Here is a 20,936-nt window from a genome sequence, read left to right as displayed (position 1 = left end):
GAAAAGTGTTTCCCAAGTGGGACAAGTTGTCTGAATCCTTTCCAGCAGCTGTGCTAAAGCTGTGCTGGCTAACAAAAGTCCAAGATGTTATCAAAATAAAAACAAGCAAACAAAAAGTGTTGTCCAAAGTGTTCTCAGTTCACTAGAGATGATCTGCAAATATGATGGACCTGGTGAACAGAGAAGGATCATATGGGCTACACGGAGGTTCTGGCAGTGGTGCAAGGAAGGGTGGGTTCATTTAACAGTGCTTTAGGTGTCCTATTTTTCTTTAGGTGCAACTTGTGACATCAATTTGTTCATGTCATGGGGACCCTACCTGGCAGCCTGGGTCTTACTGAAAGCTCCTTCTCTTTCTCTGCAGGAGAGGAGGCTCTGACCATGTACATGGACAAAAGTCGCCTCGACAGGAAGTCAGGAAACGCCACCCAGAGTGTTGAAGCCCTGCACCAACTTGCTTCCTCCTACTTTGTAGACCGTGATGGCACCATGAGGAGACTCCATGAGATCCAGATCTCTACAGGAGCAATCAAGGTACTGTATTTTGCCTTGGGAAGAGAAAGGTGATGGTGTGGATCTACCAAAGCTGGGGGGATTTAGGGCAAGACTTCGCCAGCCCAGTGTGATGGCTTTTTTTTCCCCACAATCATTTCCTAGGGTAAACTGTTCTCCTGGTCCTTACAGAAGAATTTATTCCCCCAGAGCCAGTAATATTTGTAAAGAGATGGGCACCCAGTGAGATGGTTATCTGGGAGTATGGCAGTCACCTCTGGGAAGGAGAGGGGACAGATAAACCAGATCAGCATTGGAGACTGGGAGGGAAAGAGGGGTCTCTGAAATAGGCAACCCTGTGCAGCACAGAAGAACTTTCCTCTTGTGAGTGTGAGGTTGTAAGCATCTCTCAGATGAATTTACTACAAGGAAAAGGTGAAAAAACTCAGTGTGGCATTACTGAGGCATCTGAAATGAAACAGACTGGGAGACAGCTTGGGGGCTACAGCAGGAAGGAAGGGGAGCTGCTCAGAGCATACAAAATAAGGAAAATAGCTCTGCAGACAAAGGCTGCCTTCTCTGAAAGCAATCATCCTATACTGGGGAGGGATTTTATTGTTACAGAGCTCACTCCAGGGAAGGTGGTGTGGATGGAGTCGTCATTGTTAGCCATTTCTGAAAGGTTTCAGCTCTTGTTATTGTTCTGTGGTGTCTCATGGCTGAGCCTGTTCCCTTCTGGATGGGAAATCGAATTGAGATATTGAAACAGTGACAGCAGATAATCACCCTTTGTGAATTCAGGAAGGGCAGCTCTCCTCCATGGCTGGAAACCAACAGCAACAACCACAACAACAGCTCTGCAGGTCATCTGTGCCTCCATCTATCCTCAGCACAAGGATGGTGTGCGCATATGTTGTGGGAACACCAGGCACCACTGTGGGCTGGCAATCCATCTCTCTATTTTGCTTTCCAATAAGAGAAGCCAGGGTATAATTCCTTTACTGGCTTCTGATGTTCTCCAATGGAGATCCTCTATGAGAAACATCAATTTGCAGGACCTCATTGCCAAGTCCAGAGTAACATGCAGTACCATAAGGGAAGAAGATACAATTCATTCTCTTTTTTTTTTTCTTCAGCTTGTGAGAGTGCCAAACATTAGCTGAGGGACATTTTTCTCCCAATCAGGGAAGTTGCATTTTGGATTGCATTGGTTGGTGATGAGGGGTCATTATGTTCCAAGGGCTGAATCTGCCTGGGGAAGATGTGATGGTGCAATCAAAGGGAACACTCTCTCTTTTCTACATCCTCTGTAGGTAACAGAAACTCGGACTGGCCCCCTGGGCTGTAACAGCTATGACAATCTGGACTCTGTGAGTTCTGTCCTTCTGCAAAGCACTGAGAGCAAACTCCACCTGCAAGGTAGGGATGGGGGAGATGGTAACACAGGGGAGGTGAAATCAGATGAGTTATGGGCTCCTTTTTTCTAGCCTCTCCCCCTCCTCTTTGCTGTGATTGATACATTCACTGTAGGTTCCCTGCACCAGGGACTGGTGGTGGCTTCATATGATGCTGAGCATGGCAGAGCCAGGGCTTAATGGGGCCTGAGCTAAAAGCACAAGGAACTGGACCCCAGTAAAATGTCTGCCATTTAATTGTTGTTGGACTTCTGTGTGATCTACAGACACTGATACAGATAAATGACTCTTCCCATGAATATGGAAGGGACATTCTGTCCACATCTCTTTGTCCCTCCCAAATTGCTGGTTTGCATAAGAGGTTTGCAGATCAGCTTTTGGGACTCTCTAATGACCATAATCTTTGGGAAAAGTCAGAGAGGTTTTATTTGGATGCTAGGAGCTATGGCTTTAGTCCCAGTTGGGGAGCCAGTCCAGAAGTCAACAGATAGAGGTCATGACTGAATTATTAAATAAATTCATGCTGCTTATCAAGGAGTCAACTTCAGTAGAAGGAGGAAATTCACTGGGTGTGTAATTTGCTAAGGTTATTCCCAAGTTTTTGACAAAATAAGGAAATGTGGGATTTAATTGCTCATTTGCCCAGATGGTTTTATTTCTGGAATCCTTGTACTTGCACAAATTTTAATTTTTCAGATGAATGGGCTACATTACAGCTTCCGCTTTGAGTATAATTTGGCAAGTGCTGCTTCAATCTTGGTTTCACAGAACCAGGGTTTCATTTACTGAGTCATGTTGCAGATATATTGTTGTTGTCCTTATTATTTGCATTTTAAAAATAATAGGCAGGTTGTTTTCACGATTCCAGTGATTATCTAAATCACTGAGCTCTGGTTCTTACCTAATTAACAATAAACAATTTGTGGCTTTTTATATACTGTGATGGTGGCTGGTGGTAATGAAAAAACCCAAAGATAACAAGGTAAATAGCTAAATAAGCAGACAACTTGCTTTATAGGCAGGTAGGTAGATAAATCTATCAAACTCTATTGGCTTAGCTGATCCTATAAGGGGAGAGAGAGAGAGCAAGAGGCTTGGGAAGGAGAGGAAGAGGGGAAATTTAGGAGAAAGAGAAGATGTGAAGTGGAAGAGGCTGTGATTTCTGATGGGAACAGGCAGAGGACCCCAAGGGTCAGATACACTTGGGTTTCATGGAGCTTCCTGGCATAATCCCAGCATAGAGAGAAGCCAGAGCCAAGACAGGAGAGGCAGCAAGGTGAGGGAGGAAGGCAAGGGCTCTTCCCAGTAGAGCAAAGTGACCTCTGAAGCTACACTTGAGTGTTTTCAGCCTAAAGTGTGGTTCTTGGGATGATTACCCAGGATTCTTCTGCTTGGAGAGGCCTCATTAGGAATTAGTCACAGAGCTGCAGGTAATGGATCGTGACCGAGGCTCCTCAGATCTGATCAGCAGCCAAGCCCAAGCTGCTGACAGAAATCCATGTTACTGCCTCTGTGTCACTGTGCCTCTCAGGCTGGCTCGATTAAAGAGCAGCATCTTTGTGACAGGGAGAATTTCTGGTTCTGAGCTCACTTCTTGCTGCCCAGTCCTGAGAGCTGTGGTTCTCAGTGCTGGGATGCTGAGCAGGAAATATTGCAGGTTAGGTGGTTTCTTGCATCAAAAATGGCAATAGAATTGTAAAATTTGCATTACAATTGGTATTAGTGTTTGCCAAGATGGGCAGAACAGTAATGATGGCACAAAACATTTCAGTTTTTCAATGAAAAGAGGAAGTATGAAGAATACGTGTAGACCTTTCCCTGTCAAAAGAGCTTTTGGAGGCAACATCTCTCACAAAAGGCTTCAGTGAAACTCTGTGTTGAACAGAGAAGTCTTCTGTGGAAAATGTTTCAAATAGCTCTAATTTTGAGCAGGGGAAATGTAACTCTTTTAATGCAGGAGGCCTTTTATATACAGTCCAAAGCCAAACATTTCTCTCTAACAGTTTTTCTAGGGGAATTAAGGACATGTTCCCTTGTTATACTCTGCCTGTAGTTATTTTAGACAAACATACCAAATTTGTCCTCTTAATTTTTAAAGGGGAAGCTTATGCTTCATGGAGTGGCAGAATTCTTCCTTCTGATGAATAAGTTACCTTCAAAACTAAGATATTCTCCTTAGCACTTGTCACCAGCACAGTTATCTTCAGCTACTGAGGCTGCTGTAGAGATTGGACCCATTCCTTGTACTCCCTGGCTGGGCTTGAGGTGTTGACCCCATAAAAATGGTCAAGTATCAGGCTTTAAGACCAGATTACACCCCTGCTTGGCTGCTGGCATGAGGTTGCTTTATCACATGGAAGATTGATTTTATTTTTCTTAATGTTTGCTATATTCCAAGAAAATTCTTAGTGAACAAAACAGCATATTGGGATATTTTATAAAGCTGGTGGCTGGTAGCAAAGCTTCCCCAGCTAGCATAGCTGGCTAAAAGCTGTTCTGTGGGCTGCTGTGCTGCTACAGCCCATGGTTCTACTGCTTTCCTGCTCTAAAAGGTGGCAACAGAGGCACCCAGAGCAGTGATCTTATCCACCATGGCCTCCTTACAATCTCATGTTTGTAAAGATTACTTTGAAAATGATTAATCACCTCTGTGCTTTACTGACAGCTGTAATCAACTCAATTTCAGTGATATTTAATCACTGGCCATGGTAGGGAGCTACATAGGAATGATGGAGGGGAGCTGCAGAACGGAGATGCTACTGGCACATTAATTGTAAAATATCTGCTAGCATCTGGTCACAAGGACAAACCAAAAATATTGATATGAATCTGCAGTTGTCTGAGTATGATAAATATGTGGGTACTTCCATATATATTTATGCATGTCAAGGTACCCGTGTGAAAGTGGGTTTGGTTGTATTTCGGTGGCCTCAAAGCTGATTTAATTTACAAGGAAATTCCTTGCTGGAAGATCTGACTTGTTTGTAATCCCTTCAGCATGTCTGCAGTTTTAAACTGAGGGGTTTGCTTTTGGTGTTCACACACTTGTGTTTAGATGAGTAGCCAGATTTGTGTGTCACTTGTGTTCCTTGGTTTTTGTTTTGTTTTTCTTTTTGTTTTTAAAACTCCTCTCCACTCCAGAAAAAGTCTTCGAAGCCATTATCCTTTGTAGGTGGGACTAGATAGCATGTCTCTTGGATAAATTAAAAATAAAAAAGAAAACATGGTGAGCTGGAGAGCCTCCAGGCACTTGAACCTCACATTCAAAGGTTGGAGGAGCAACCAGGGCAGGTTGGTCCTCTATGAAGCAAAAAGTGGAAAGATTTGCTCATGGGACTTGGACCATGAATAAATAGGGTCAGTGCACATCAAGAAGCCCACCCTCCTCTCCTGTGAGCTTGCAAGCTCAGTGAGTACAGAGGCCTTCAGGCCCTCCAAGACCCTTTTGTAGATCTTTCCATCCTGAAGGATGTCTGCAACCTGGCACATGAGACTTTCCCTAACAGCAGAGTGAGGGCTTGAAAAGACCATCCCTTGCTTCAGATAAATCTCTAAAGGAGACTGAACTTCAATCCTTCTTGGAGACAAGAGGAAGAAAACTGAGCTGCTTATTGAGAACTGGCTCGGGAATCACTAAAGGGGCCTCAAAGAACTGATCCTCATTAGCCTGGTGTGGATGTGTTCTCAGGGATGCTGCAGCCTGAGGTCAGACTCTTACGTGTTCCCTCCCTTCCCTGCTACAGCCCTGCAGAAAAGGCAGCAGGATCTAGGCAGACACAGTGCTTCTAAGTGTCTTCTTCAGCTGAACTTTGCTCTGAGCTCCTCCTGGCTCTCACAGCTCCATGCAAATGAGGACAGACAAGGGGGCAGCAGCCACCAGGCATGGTGCTCCCAGAGACTCTGCCCTGGCAATAGCAGGAGGAGAGGAGGAACAGAGGTCCCTGTGCCTTCATCACTTTCCTCACTCTCCGTGCCTTGTCTTCCAGAGGGACCCTGTCAAGGCTGAGGTGTCTCAGAGGAACCCAAAGGGTAACAGGGGTCCCTGGGGCACTGCCAGACATTCATCTCTTGCTTGAGGTGAACGTGACCCATCACAGAGATGGGCCTGAACTCCTGGAAGGAGTACCAGCCCTTCCTGCCCTTCCTGCGCGTTTTCATCCTCTGAATTATTGTCTTATTTTCATTCCACTCCAACGAGATGTCAGGCACCAAAGCAATAACTCAGTGCAATGGAAACACAAGCAGATGGGTAATTGACCCCTGTGCCTTCAGTACACTGGAGCTCAGCACTGCTGCTTGAGCCATAAACTCCTTTATCTGCTGCTCTGAAAAGCCCTGGGCCTTTCCCAGGGAAGGTGAAGCAGGTCAGGCTTTCCATGAAAGGCTGATGCACTTTTTGGGGTCTCTGCCAGATGTGCTGCAGAGGCTGACCAGGTCTGCCTGGCCAGATAGAGGGAAACAGCTGGGAATCCTCAGGGACAGCTGTAGGGAGCCTGGTGACAGGGACTGGAGAAAAACAGGATGGAAAACCATGTACAATGTACACCAGGCAAACACCTGAAATGTTCTCTTGTCCTCTGGTTTCTGAGCCAGTGTTCATGGGCACAGATGGATGGATGAACCAACACCCACTATGGAGAGAGACATAGGAGTGGGGCTCTCAGCTAATGAAAATCCCCAGAGTTCCTCTGAAATCTCTGGCACTGAATCCATTTGCACTTTTATAGGATTTGCCAAGTCTCCTTCCTAGCAGGGAGCAAGCTGTGAAAACTCAGGTAGCCAGCTCCTGTATTTATCCTGTGGGAGCTGAGCACTTAACTCTGAGAGGCTCTTTGAGAAATCCCTGCTTGGATTATTTTCCTTTCTCCTGCTTTCCTCTCTTTCTTCTTTTCTCTTTCAGTGTGTACTTTCCTTGTTTCTGTGGCACCAAACCTATTTAGTCTCTCTCAAAACAAGTCAGAACAACAGAACACTTCTGAGCTAGCACTTGGTTGCAAAGTATAAAGAAAACTCTCACCTGAGGATATGGGAGGCTTTGGGTTCAGACACTTTGTGCTGTAGTGGGATCCAGGATTGGGGTGAAGGGGGTACAGTTTGTATTGGGGGGGGGGGAAGTTACTCATCACCCTTCTGTCATGGAGCAGATGGGCTCTGCTCACTACTTGCACTGCAGGCATGAAATTCCTACCCCACCTTCTGTACCCATGACAGCTCTGAGAGAGATCCCAGCAGCTTTTAATTCCTCAGCATTGCTTTTCCAAGCTTTTAAAGAGCCAGGTTTTGAAAAGAAGAACAGATAGCTAAATGACTGTTTTTAATTTTTTTTTTCCCACGTCCTTGCCCCATGTTTCCATGCCAGGTCTCCAGATCATCTTCCCTCAGTATTTACAAGAGAAGTTTGTCCAGTCTGCCTTGAGTTACATCATGTGCAATGGTGAGGGGGAATACGTCTGCAGGAACAGCCAGTGTGGCTGCCAGTGCTCTGAGGAGTTCCCCCACTGCAACTGTCCCATCACTGACATCCAGATCATGGAGTACACCCTGGCAAACATGGCCAAGACCTGGACAGAAGCCTATAAAGATCTGGAGAATTCAGGTAACTAAGTAAAACACTTTCAGATTTTATTTTTTTTTTTCCAAACAAAACATATTGGGTTAGACCTGTTGAGAATCCTTCCTTCTCTTAATATCATGTTCCAGTTGGGATAAAAAGTAAAGGATGTAAAAGCTAAAATTGTGATCTTAGTCTGACAGAGTGTCTTATTCTCTCTATACATGTACTGAGACAACCAAACACCACGCACAATTTTATGTCTAAGGAGATACTTTCCATAAGAGTTTGTTTGATTAAAAATCTGATTTTTCATACTAAACCCACTCAGAATCCTTCTTTTATAGTTCTATAGAGAAACTGCCACAATATGAGTGATGCAGAAATTGCTGTTCAGATTTGCATGAATGATTTATTCTGCTTTGGTGAAAGGCAATTCACAGAGGGAGAGCAGAGGCCAGATGACACCTCATTTTTGAGTGAGAGAGGAGAAGGGAAAATGACTTTCTCCTACAGTGCTGATGTCTGCTGGTGGAAACATTTCCCTTCTCCCTTCCCTTTCTCCCAGTGTGACACTGGGGGTGTCAGAGGAGGATGCTGGTAACACCTGAAGTAGGAACACAACATCACTGTCAAGGGTTTGAGGTAGGAAAGAACAATATTATCAGTGCAGTTCCATCCCTTGAGCAAGTGTTCTGCCAGCCCTGCAGCAACTTGGCAACTAAGCAGAACTTAATTGAGAACTTCATACCCCTGTGCTCCTTCTCTTAGCCATTAACTTCCCAGCACATTTTCTTTAATATTTTTTGTCCTAACTGCCCGTGTCTCCCTGTTAGAGAGGAAAACTTATCAGCAAGGGGCCATCTAGCTCTATTCAAGGCACTGAAGAATTCTTCAGAAGTCTTCCCAGAAGCAATTTCTTTCTTCATCTTGAAGGTCACCTTAATCCCCTTCATGGTTAAAATGAAGTGGCCTGTGATGTTTCCTCAGAGGGCTGTTGAGGATTGCTTCACACTCCAATATGTGGACCCTGCTGTTGTTGCACAGATTCTGATTTACAACTCAGAGTCCACTTGGTGCTCAGCTGAGCAAAGTCAGAGTAGCAGTTTATGGATCAAGGCTAATGACAATTTTGATATGAGGAGCCACAAGGCTGGGGCAGATCCAGCAGGTGGTCACTAGGTGAGGAGGTCAGGGGCTTTCTGGGAGTTTCTGTAGATTTTCAGATGGGGCAAAGAGAAGTGGGGACTTCAGAAACCTCTGTAGCTCAGTACTACACACAGGAGGGTTCTGGCAGTGCCTGCAGCTCTGCCACCAGTTAAGTGTTCTACTTGCTAGTTCTGGGTCAGGATCTTCAGACAAAAGACTCAAGAGCTGCATCTTGGCCACCCCTCTTTGAACCCCTCTTCCTCCCCAGGGGATCTAAGTTGGACACTTAGATGAGAGGCCTGCAAAGAGAGAAAGAATTACAGTTCCACAGTGATTGTTTTACTATTACATTTTGTACTTGTTGCACTTGATCGAAGCAAAGTCTGTGGCAGATAATTATATTCTGTCTCACTTCCCTTGAGATTTCAACAGGGGAAAGTGTTTTTCATTTGCAACATTAAAGTGACACATTGCAGTGCAATTCTCTGCTGTGCTGTAGCCATATTGCACCCAAGGCTGGAGACATTTCAGGGCTAGATAGTCCTGTGTCAGGACTGGGATTCTGGATTTTAAAATAGCCTTTTCATTAAAAGTCATGGGTTTGTTTTTGGGTTCTTTTTTCCTGTATTATTGTTTCCTGGGAAAATTTGGATTTTTATTTGCTATTTATTTAAAACTGAAAAGACAAGTGCTTGAAAAATGAAATATCTTTGAAAGAGATGTTTGCCATGGCCATTTAGCTATGATGCCACCCTTATCCAGGGGTTGGACCCCCTTACCCATAGCATCTGTGCTGAGCCTTTGCCAGGCTCATGCAGGGATGGGCAACTCTGCAAAAAAGAGAGGTCATGGTGTATTATGGGAGATGTAGTCCTAAAAATCATCAAATATTTTCTGTGCAGATGCATAAAGTAAAACCAAACACCACCACCTTTCTTAATTAATGAGAAATTCTTAGGATTAAGAATCCACTAGTCCCAGAAAGGCAGAAAGCACAATGCAGCCATAGTCTTAGTTGGGCCCTTTAGGGATAGTTATAAATAAATAATGAAAAACTATTTATTTTTTGTTTAAAAGCATTTTTTTCCACCCCTCCTTTTTTAAAAACAACCCCATGAAGCTTTCAGTTGGCTCATTTGTTTTTCCCCCAGCATTGCTCTGCAGCCTCAGGATGTGCACAGAGCACTGAAATCCCTCCCTTTGCCGTCGCTGGGCAAAATGCAGCCCATTCATCATCAGAGGGAGCAGAGCTTGGTCTTGTGCACAAGAAGGCTTTTGAGGAAATTGATTTATAAGGGGTGGGAAGCAAATGCAAGGCTTTTACTGCTGAAAGGTACCAGGAGTAATCAGCATGGTCAACAGAAGCAATTATACACGATGATAGTTTCAGAGGACCACTGAACAGGAGAGAAGCATTTCTGGGGAGGAGAAGGGCACAGAAAGCAGATTACAAACGGAGTGAATGCCTGAGAGATGACTTAAAAAAAAAAAAAATTAAAAAAAATCTCTTATCTTTGGGGAAGAAAGGAGAGCAGCAGATGTCCTGTGGATCTTGATAGTGCAATGATGATAATTATTTTTATTAGATGCTTGGTTTCACCATGTGATGATTACAACGTGAACATTCATTTACCATCTAAATAATGATGGGTACTGAGTAATGCATAGAGATTCTTTGTTGGGCAGTTAAGCATGAGCTGCAAGTTGCTGAATAATAGGAAATCTGTTATGCAAATACATATCAGCTTTGTAGAATGGGTTGTAAATTATCTGGTCTGATTTTCTCCAATAATTCTACAGATTATTCTTTTTAAAAAAAAGATATTAGACTTTAGAAGCTTTCATTTTTTGCCTTTTTTGGGGCTATTGTCCTCTTTTCCTTCTGAAAGTGGAATAAAGGATTTAAAAAAAAAAAAAGGATTAGGAAAGGAAGGAAAATTATTTAGATACTTTTCAGGAAAAGATGGTTGCATTTATTGTTGGATATTTATGAGGTTTATAGCAGAGCTCTAGTCCACCTCTCTCTAGCACTAGATCAGGTCAGCTGTGGTTTTGTGTAGCAGAGTCTAAAATGAGATTCTTCTACATCTGGCAGCATGTTCCAGGGCTGTGTTACCTCCAAGTGAAGAAGTTTTTCAATAAATCATTTGAACTTCTCAAGCTGCAAACTGTCTCCTACTCCTTTTTATACCATCTGTTTCTAGCAAGAAGAGTTTCTCTCCTTTGTATTTGTAAGCACCTTTTAAGCACCTCTAGGCTGTAATTAGATTGTCCCTTGGCTGCTTTTTCAGCAGATGAAACAAGTGGAGCTCCCTCCATCCACCTGATCTTGTGCTCCAGCCCCTTGACCATCTTGGTGTAGCCCTCATCTGCACTGTCCCCAGTTTCTCATCACCCATCTTTAACTGGGTGTCCCTAAAGCTGGCAGGTGCACCCTCAGCCTCCTTCCCCAGCCTCCTGGATTTAGCTCAGGATGCAGTTTGTGTTATTTCCACTGAGAACATAATCTTGATCCACCTTCAGCATGGTGCCCACCATAACCCCCAGGACCTTTCTAGCAGCTGTAATATAAATGGTTGTTTCCAAGCCTCTACTGGCATCTATGGGGGTCCTGCCCTGGTGCAAATATTTGTTCTTTTCTTTATTGCACTTTGTGGGGGTTTTGTTGGCTCACTCCTCACATTTCTCAGGGTCTCGGTGTGTCAAACACAGCTTTCTGGTATCAAAATTTGAGTTATATTCTGCTGAGAAAGTTGGAACCATCTGTTTTTCCATAGAAAGTTGTCTCAGCCTGGTAATCAGAGTTGAAGCAAATTATACTTGTCAGTTAGGAGGAAAGGGTTGGTCATAAACAGAAACAGTGTCAGGTTTTGTTTTGTGATGGAAAAAAAAAACCTCAAACAAACCCCACATAATGTTTTTTTTTCATTATCAAAATAAAATGGAAATAAAGTGATCACAAAGCAATGTTTAACTACATATTTCTGGATCATTTAATTTTTTTCCTTTGGCTAAAATTGACACGTTTTGTTTTGACTTTAGTGCTGCAAAGTACTTTATTTTATACTCGTTGTTACATAAAGCAACTCATTTAACTTCATTTGAAGTTAAATGAGGAAAAAAAGGATCAGAACACTCTTTTAAAAAAAGAAAGCAGGACATCTTAACACAATCCAAACCCTTCCCCTGAGGATTTTTTTAAAGCTCTTTTTTTTTTACCCTTCTTTTTTTAACAACACAGTCAAAGTAATTTGACTTCAACAACAAACAGCATTTTAGGAGCAGCCAAGAAACAATTTGAATGAGAACTCTCTAACTGACAATGATTACAAGTCACTGCTTTTTGCTCACATGCCCTAGACTATAATCCCATTCCCCAGGGAATTTGCTCTCTTTTTTGTTCCTGCACATAAACCATCTTGTTTCACCCTAATCCTCCCCGGGTTTTACTTCCCATATGGGAGCAGGAACAGCCATGGAATTGTTGAGCATCCTGGGGCAGGATGACAGAGCAGGGAGTTAAATGGACATCACTTCCCTTTAGCAGAGCCCTGATGGTTCCATCCCTCCCCACTGCTTCTCCATCCCGCATCCCAGGAGCTTGGTAACTTCCTTATATTTCAGAAACCTCTGTATCTCTCCCCCCGTTATTTTGCTTTCCAGATGAGTTTAAATCCTTCATGAAAAGGCTACCTAGCAACCACTTCCTGACCATTGGGAGCATCCACCAGCACTGGGGGAATGACTGGGACCTGCAGAACCGCTACAAGCTGCTGCAGAGCTCCCTGGAAGCCCAGCGCCAGAAGATCCAGCGCACCGCCCGCAAACTCTTCGGCCTCAGCGTCCGCTGTCGGCACAACCCCAACCACCAGCTGCCTCGAGAAAGGTACCTGCCCCTTCCCTGGGCTGTGCTAAAGGAATGAGCCCGGGGTTGGACCTAAACCAAACAGCCCCCATGGGTGGATGTACAGAGTGTGCTAGCGTGGAGGTTTGAGGGGAAACGGTAAAAGCAGGGAGTGGACTGAGGTTTCTGGAGTTGTGAGGAAGCCTTATTGCAGCCCTAAGTGGTTTCATATCCCTTCTGTGTGGTCCTTCCCTGCTGCAGGAATCCACTGATTCTGTGGTGTTCTGCAAGACTATCCCAGGGCTGACATCAAACAGCCAAGCAGACAAAGCTGATTTTTAAGTGGTCTTTCAGTGTGTACCACAGCCAAGCTTTAAGCCTCTGTTTGCTGTTGAAGGGGACAGATGGAGCATGAGATGCTTCAGCCTGGTTTTGAGTTGTGTTCCTCCAAGAATGTAACCAGAACAAAAGAGAAGGCTTAGTTTCATTCAAAATAGATCACATCTCCTATATAAAATGCAGAGTGAACCTGCAAACCTGCACTGACCAGAAGCCCAGCAATATTATTACAGCTGGAGAGAGGAGATTTTCCATTACAGCTGCAGCAACTATTGATGTCCAATAGTCAGCTCCTGCTGGCACCTTTCAGCCCTGACCTATGGCTGAGTTTAAGTTAGCTTCCAATCAGTTCCGGAGAGTTGCATCCGTAGATTTTTAATAAATGTTTCTTGCTGTTTCTTTCCACATTCTCTGGAGTGAAGTTACACTGAAAACCTAAGAAAAAATTAGTCCAGCTGCCTTTTCTTCCACCCTTCTCTAGGAAGGGTCAGGAAAAGTTAACATTTGTAGAGGAACTGGTTTTTTTCTATCTCCTTCATTACATAAGTATTCAGTCTCAAGAGAAAATAAACTGATTTCTCTCTCCTGTTATCATCCAGTCCCCTGGCCCACTAAGCACTCTGAGTTTTCATTTCACCACTGTGCAGCTCAGGCAACAATCCCAGGGCTTAACATCTCTTTAATTACCAAGAAATCTCATGTTTCTGGACAAAGACTTGATAGGCTTAGTAGGGAGGAGGAGAAATATCTATTAAGTTTTAAGAGAACATGAAAAAGGTCTGGAGTGCATCCTAATATTGGTCCATCCCTGCCAGTTGGCTGAGTTGCTATAAACAAGCCAAATGGTGGAGTCACCAACACATTCAGGCATCACTGTGAGTTGTGGCACAACAAGGCAAAGCAGCAGCAAGCAAATCCCCAGCCAACCATGGTGCTACAAAACATTCAGAAAAATGTCTTCAGCATTTCTCTGTTTTAAGAAGTCAGCCATGCAGAAAGGGAGCCTCCAACTACTACTATAAAATCTAAGGGAAGAAGGATGAAATTGATGATGGCAGCTGGGTTTTTAACTGACTGATGTGTTTGATTTGTTTAAGTCAACACCACAAGGCATATTATCATTTCTTTTCTTATTTGTCATTCTGCATTTGCAGCTAGGCAGGGGAGGGGCTGGGTAGACAGATGTGTAGCAGAAGAGGTATATGTTTCATCCTTCTTTTTCACAGGACTTGGAAATATTCTGATTTTCTAATTGTTACTCTACAGAACGACAGATGCTTATCAAGCATGCCAGTGGCTTTGAGAGGATGGAAAGGTTCTGTTAAGAGCAAGCTTCTCTCTCTTTAATACACATAATAGTAAGCCTACTTTATATATTCAAAAGCAATGTAAAAAGGAAACAGGATTGCTGTTGGTTGTCCTCAGGGAACGGAAGAGGTCCCAAAGAAAGGATGAGTAGGGATTTTGGCAGCTAGGCTGATCCTCCATGACCTTTTGCAATAGCTAAGAAGTAAACATAAATACAGATATTTATTTGCTCTGCACTGCTTTTACTTAAACACCCTCTTTGCAGGCAAGTTTGTTTAAAAAAGAAACAACTCCTCAGCTGTTAAAGCTTTAATTGTGTGTGAGTACCTATAGCAGCATCTGAAAACTCTGGATGCAAAATGGAAATAACATCCAAGGATGTGTGGGGGGGGTGATACATGTTCTGGGCTCCAGCCAAATTGTCATTAGTTTAGAATCCATCTCACAGCTGCTGAAATAAAAATAGCAATTTTTCGCTCACTGTTCAATGCAGAAACCCAAAAGTACCTACACAGCAGCCTAATAATGGTAGATGGAAAATGAAAGGTGAGCTTGCAGAGGAAAATCTGTTAAATCCCTACCTTTTTTCCTTGTAATTTAAAAAACAAAAATATCTGTCCTTCTGGATTGGTGCTTTGACTGGGCTTTTTTTTGTTTGTTTGTGGTTTATTCAGTTTTTGTTTTGGTATTTTTTTGGTTTTCTAATGAGCTTGGACACCATCTCAATAAAGCTGCATCTTTGTCTCAAGGGACATCCATCAGCCCCTCCCCAGCCCTGATTAATCCTGAAAGATGACAAGGCAGGAGAAGAGAAAATTATTCATCAACTTTCTGTAGAACCTGCCCTCTGCTTCTGAATCTGAAAACCCAGCACTGACCTGCAAAACATTTCTTTGTCACAAGAGAGAGGTTTTCAATTGTAAAAGAAAGAGCTCTGCATGGTTACCTGGCTCCAGTTCCCAGCATTGCCTGGGGACTGCGTGGCTCTGGTGAGCAACAGCAAGAAAACACTGCAAAATCACTCTCACAGCTTTGCCTGGGTATCAATTTTTTTTCTTCACTATCTAATATTCCAAACTAAAATGAAGTTGCATAGAAAATTGCTTGACAGTGACATTTGAAGACATAGTTTTCCTTTTTCTTAAAAAAAAATTCACATACTCTGGTACTTTATACTTTGAACAGGCAGAGGCAGCAAACAGGCAATATAACTTCTGCAGTGGTTTGGAGAGAAAGATAAACTGATGAATCCTTAATGAAACAAAATAATTAAAATGAAAACCAGTGCTATCCTGCCACTGGCTTTCAGCTTTTAAACAGTGGCTCTTTTCAGCTTCCTGGTGCCCTGACATCTCTTGGTTGCATTCACACGGGGCTGAGCCATCCCCAGGGTGTGTTTGACAAAGTTGCCTCCTGTCAGCTGAAGGGCTGTGACTGCTCCTGTGTAATATTCTTATCCTGTCCCAGTTGTGAGACAAAACAGGGTAATTTAGACCACTTTGCCTCTCTCTCACTCTTCCCATTGTTGTGTTTGTAGCCGATGCCCAGCTCTGCCCTGGATTCTGCATTTTCATTTAATTACATCCTGTATTGCTGCCATCAGCAGATGGTGGGTAGTCACCTTTTTTTTTTTTTTTTTTTTTTTGTCCTACTTGTGTCTTTGCTGAATGCTAAGATACATGAAAAAAAAAAATCCCTCTTTCTCCTTATCTCCTCCCACCCTTTCTCTTCAACGCTGATCTGGGGAACAGGAAAAGCACTCATTTCAATTGGAAGATACCAGATGAGGCTCCTTTCTGGGTTTGCTCTGCCAGCTGCTAGTAGAATAGGATAGACAGAATTTTTTTCACCAATAAGGCAGAACACACATGAGACAATCAGGACACCTGCAGCAGGCAGGAACCTTGTGCTTCCAGTAAGCAATTCCCCAGCCCAGTGAGCAGTCAGTGTGCCTACACTGGAGAGTTCCTTTGATTTTAGCTCATCCTTCACTTGCTCACCAGCCCTCAGCTCCATGCTCAGACTAGTAGTGGTTAGAAGTCAAGTAAGAAGCTTTCAAGGAGGCACCTGGAGGGACCAAGGTGGGCTCAGTGAGCCTTAGGAAGATGGAAAGTTGGAGCCTGGGTGCCTTGCAAAACTCATGTGCCTTTGGCTGGCTTTCCAAACGGGAACTTCAAGGCTTCAGGTGGGATGAAGATTCCTTGTATTGCTGGGAAAGTGAGCAAAAATTCACCTGTGAGCAGAAGGCAGACTCAGCCCCCAGGGGATGGTTTTGAGAGTCACTGTTGCTGTCAGAGATGTATCTTGCAGTCACCCTGTGGTGTCCCCTCCACTCCAAAGCAGAGCTGTCCTAGAAACCAGGAGAGGCTCTGTGCTTTTTCTATTGACCAGAGCAGTCACCATCTTCTGCAGCAGATGCTTACAGAGGTCACTACCTTGCTCCCAAGCTTCTCAGCCAACCTTGTCTTTTCCACTAACAGAAGAGCTCCTGTGAGTTGTGAGTGGGGAGAGGAGACCCTGGCAGCTTGGCAGGAGCAATGTTAAAAGTATCTTTTCCCACACCCAAGGCTCCACATTTCTCCTGACAATGCTCATTTTTTAATTCATTGTCTCATTTTTTCTTTTCACTCAGTTTCTGCCCTCTTCTTTTCATTCCTGCCTCTCCTCTGTTCTTTCAGTTGTTGCTGTTGTTTCAGTTCTCCCCTTTCTCCATCCCCATTCCTCCAGCCCACTGCATTTCTCTCTCATTTTGCCTTTTACCTGCACATTTCCCCATCTCATTTCCCCCTCCCCACTCTGCTTTTGCTCCTTGATGATTTCTTTCCTTCTAGTGCTTTCCTTTTTTATACTCTCATCCCTCCACTTGCTCCCTCCCCCTAATCAGCTTGCTGTTCTTTGCTGCTGTATCATTTAATGCCTTCTTTGATACAGCCTGGAGCTTAATGATTATTCGGAGGTCAGGCGATGCAGGTGCCATGAATTTCACTAATCCAGCTCTGAGAGCCTCTGTCCATAATCACTCCTCCCCTTCGACAGGCACTGAATCCTAATTTGTCATTAGCCAGTCCTCTCACTGCAGCTCTACCAAGAACTTTTTGCCCAGAGGAGACAATGAAGTATTCATTAGCTGGGGGAAGGAGGAGGGGAGGGAATGAACCCTTCTGCTGAGAAAGGAGTTGCTGTGCTGAGGGGTCCTGGGGAGGGGGGGGATGAGGGGGCACTGAGGCAATGGTGCAAGTGGTTCCCACAAAAAGCAAAGGTGGGTTAGGGTGTCGTGTTAGGAGATGTTCCAGGGCTGCAGGATGTGGAGGTGCTGATACAGCAGTTACAAGAGTGGTGGGGCTGCTTGCAAAGGGGAGAGGCTGTAGGAGGAGGTTCCCAGCTGTCTGTGCTGATGGAGAAGCTGTTCTGGCAGCTTTGTCTCTATTCCCCCTGCCCTCCACCCTCTTCTCTGCAGTTACTGAGCTCTGCATCATAAGCAGAGGTTCCTATTGGCTTTGCCTCATCCCATTAAAGGTTTTGGAGAGCAGGGGAACTGCTAATGGCATGGAGTTTATTCCTCCTAGCATGGACTTATGAGGCCTGATAGCACCTCAGCCTATGCAGGGCTTTAGCAGCTCCATTCCCATGGCTGAACTTTGTTCCTGTAGCACTAGGGGAATCCATGGCAGGAGACTGTGCCAGTCTCAGCTCCTAGAACACTGTGAAGAGAGAGACCTCAGATGATCAATTCTAACTTCTAGCTATTTCTTAGGGGGCCTTTGTTCTCCATCAAAAACAGATGAAAGATTTGGTCCCCAAATAGACTGGAATAGCTCCCAGATGCCACGGCAGGGGCAGCAATGTTCTGTCTGTAAACACTGTGGATCCAGTAAGATTCCAGTGCCAAAGACTCTGCGAGGATCCACAATGCTGATGATTTCTTCTTCCTACCTGCAGGACAATACAGGAATGGCTTACTCGAGTCCAGTCCCTGCTCTACTGCAACGAGAATGGGTTCTGGGGGACCTTTCTGGAAAGCCAACGGAGCTGCGTTTGCCACGGTGGCACCAGCCTGTGCCAGCGCCCCATCCCCTGCATCATCGGGGGCAACAACAGCTGTGCCATGTGCAGCCTGGCCAACATCTCCCTCTGTGGCTCCTGCAACAAGGGCTACAAGCTGTACCGGGGTCGCTGCGAGCCTCAGAACGTGGACTCGGAGCGGAGTGAGCAGTTCATCAGCTTCGAGACAGACTTGGACTTTCAGGACCTGGAGCTGAAGTACCTGCTGCAGAAAATGGACTCTCGCCTGTACGTTCACACCACCTTCATCAGCAACGAGATCCGCCTGGACACCTTCTTCGACCCCAGGTGGCGCAAACGCATGTCCCTCACCTTGAAGAGCAACAAGAACCGGATGGACTTCATCCACATGGTGATCGGGATCTCCATGCGCATCTGCCAGATGCGCAACAGCAGCCTGGACCCCATGTTCTTTGTCTACGTCAACCCCTTCAGCGGGAGTCACTCCGAGGGTTGGAACATGCCCTTCGGGGAGTACGGTTACCCCCGCTGGGAGAAAATCCGCCTCCAAAACAGCCAGTGCTACAACTGGACCCTGCTGCTGGGCAACCGGTGGAAAACCTTTTTCGAGACCGTCCACATCTACCTACGCAGCCGGACTCGGCTGCCCTCCCTGCTGAGGAACGAGACCGGCCAGGGGCCCGTGGACCTTTCTGACCCCACCAAACGTCAGTTCTACATCAAGATCTCGGACGTGCAGGTGTACGGCTACAGCCTGCGCTTCAACGCCGACCTGCTGCGCAGCGCCGTGCAACAGGTCAACCAGTCCTACACGCAGGGTGGGCAGTTCTACTCCTCCTCCTCTGTCATGCTCCTCCTGCTGGATATTCGGGACCGAATCAACAGACTGGCGCCTCCCGTAGCCCCGGGGAAGCCCCAGCTGGATCTGTTCTCCTGTATGCTGAAGCACCGCCTGAAGCTCACCAACAGCGAGATCATCCGTGTCAACCACGCTCTGGACCTGTACAACACCGAGATCCTCAAACAGTCAGACCAGATGACAGCCAAACTCTGCTAACCCGGACTTTTCAGTGGACATGTTGGTGATCGATCTTTTTGCTGTAAAAAAATAAAAATTAAAAAAAAAAAAAATAAAAGAGAAAAGAAAAAAAAAAGTAAAAAGAAATGAAGAAAGAAAAGTTGGGGGGGAAGTAAAAAAAAAAAAAAAAAAAAAGGAGGGGAAACCCAAGATTTGTAAAATGTAATTAATATACAAAAGAGAAAAAAAAGAGGAAATTCTTCATTTGTTGAAAACTAAACCCGTTCTAGCAGCTGTATAAAACTGTCAGGCATGTTTGTTATTTCTATAATCCGTCATAAAGGGTGACACCTTACTCTCTCTTGACCTTGGGGGTGTTGCTTGCTGGGCCTCAGGGGCAGCAGAGTGAACAAAGGGAGGAGCAGAGAGAGGGGCAAACTTCTGTACTGAACTGTAAAGTTTTCTGCTATGCAGGTGCCAAGACAAAGAGACAAACAAAAAAAACCTATCAAAGCAAACAAACAAGAGTTATATGTAAATGTAAACCAACTGCCATTATTCCTATAGTGGGAGTAAATGGTTAAAGATAAAAGATATTTCTTCTGTTGAGATTTATGCCAGCTTTATGTTGAATTATTCACACAGCCTGTGCTGAGCTTTGCTGAAGGACAGAAGGGGATGGCAACTTTAAGAGTAAACCCAATTCCTCATGGGTGAGAAGACACATAAGAGGTGGAGGGTGGGGGCAGGTCTCAGGTGTCTTCACTTGGGAATTTCCATCGTGGAAGACTCATCACCAGGGGTAGTCTCAGCACTTGCTGAAGTTTGGGACATATCAGATCCCTTGCTAGAGTTCCTGCCCTGTGCCAGACCTGCTGTTGCCTTCAGTGATGTCAGGGCTTAACCCCTCAAGGACCAGCACCCAGAAATCTTCAGCCACTTCTCTATAAGGTACTTGAATTGAATCTCTACATCAAAGAAAACCAAAATTGGTTAAGCTAAGGCTAAAAGGCAAATCTGAAATTGGATTTTTGCTTCAGGTTCTGGGTTTTTCAATAACACTGAGAAACCCTCATCACCACAGAAACCAAAGCACAAGGCAGGAAAAATACATTTCTGTGTTTGTGAATGATATCTTTGTTTCACTTACACTGTCTTTGTTCACAAAAAAGAAAAAAAAAAAGCCAACAGAAAAAAGATGAAAAAATTTTATTAAACCATCTGCAAAACTGGTGAAAAAGAGGGATGGGAGGAAAGAGCATAATAACCAAATTTACTCTGAGTTTGCAAGGGTAAAGCCAAATTAAAAAGATTTATAAAAAAAAAATAACTGAAGTTACTAAGAGGTGGGTAAAAATTTGTGGAGTGTGTGCTGGTGTGTGTTTGGATATTAAAAAAATAATATATTGAATGTAGGATCAGCTGAGCTGGGTGATGAAGCCTGAACAGAGTGGGAGGTGAGTAGTGAGTTGTTTCTCTTAATCTCACTGTTTTTTATTTAAAGTTGATTATGAGAATTGCTAGTGAGAGACGAGAATTTCTGCCTTCCTAGAGGGGAGAAATAAAACCCTGATCCTGCTGTTTTCTAGAGCTGGAGGAGTATCCTGGGGAAAATCAGACCTGGGCAGGAGGGATGGTCCAGATTCAGATCTGGCTCAAGATTTTATGTGTTGATTCAATTGAGTTTAAAATAACCCCGTAGAAATGTTGACTTTCTTATTTGGAGACTTTGAGTCAGATTCATCAGTTCTTCTGAAAAGAGCTAAATGCATTGTGGGGTTATTCATGTGACACCAG

General features: G+C 44.4%; 1 protein-coding gene across 1 annotated transcript in view; it reads left to right on the top strand.

Annotated features, from left to right (window-relative positions):
- BRINP1 (BMP/retinoic acid inducible neural specific 1) overlaps positions 1 to 19,754 on the top strand; it is an 81,128-nt gene extending 61,374 nt beyond the window's left edge. The window contains exons 4-8 of the mRNA XM_008491411.2: positions 365 to 534; positions 1,806 to 1,911; positions 7,267 to 7,503; positions 12,271 to 12,493; positions 18,038 to 19,754. Of these exons, the coding sequence (XP_008489633.1) occupies positions 365 to 534; positions 1,806 to 1,911; positions 7,267 to 7,503; positions 12,271 to 12,493; positions 18,038 to 19,178 (1,877 nt within the window). The 3' untranslated portion in view covers positions 19,179 to 19,754. The remainder of the gene's footprint in view (positions 1 to 364; positions 535 to 1,805; positions 1,912 to 7,266; positions 7,504 to 12,270; positions 12,494 to 18,037) is intronic.
- Positions 19,755 to 20,936: the final 1,182 nt, after the last annotated feature.

Source organism: Calypte anna, chromosome 17 (assembly GCF_003957555.1).
Source record: "Calypte anna isolate BGI_N300 chromosome 17, bCalAnn1_v1.p, whole genome shotgun sequence".
Lineage (NCBI taxonomy): Eukaryota > Metazoa > Chordata > Aves > Apodiformes > Trochilidae > Calypte > Calypte anna.
The sequence above is the reverse complement of the archived record's forward strand: the minus strand, read 5'-3'. Positions and strand labels throughout refer to the sequence as shown.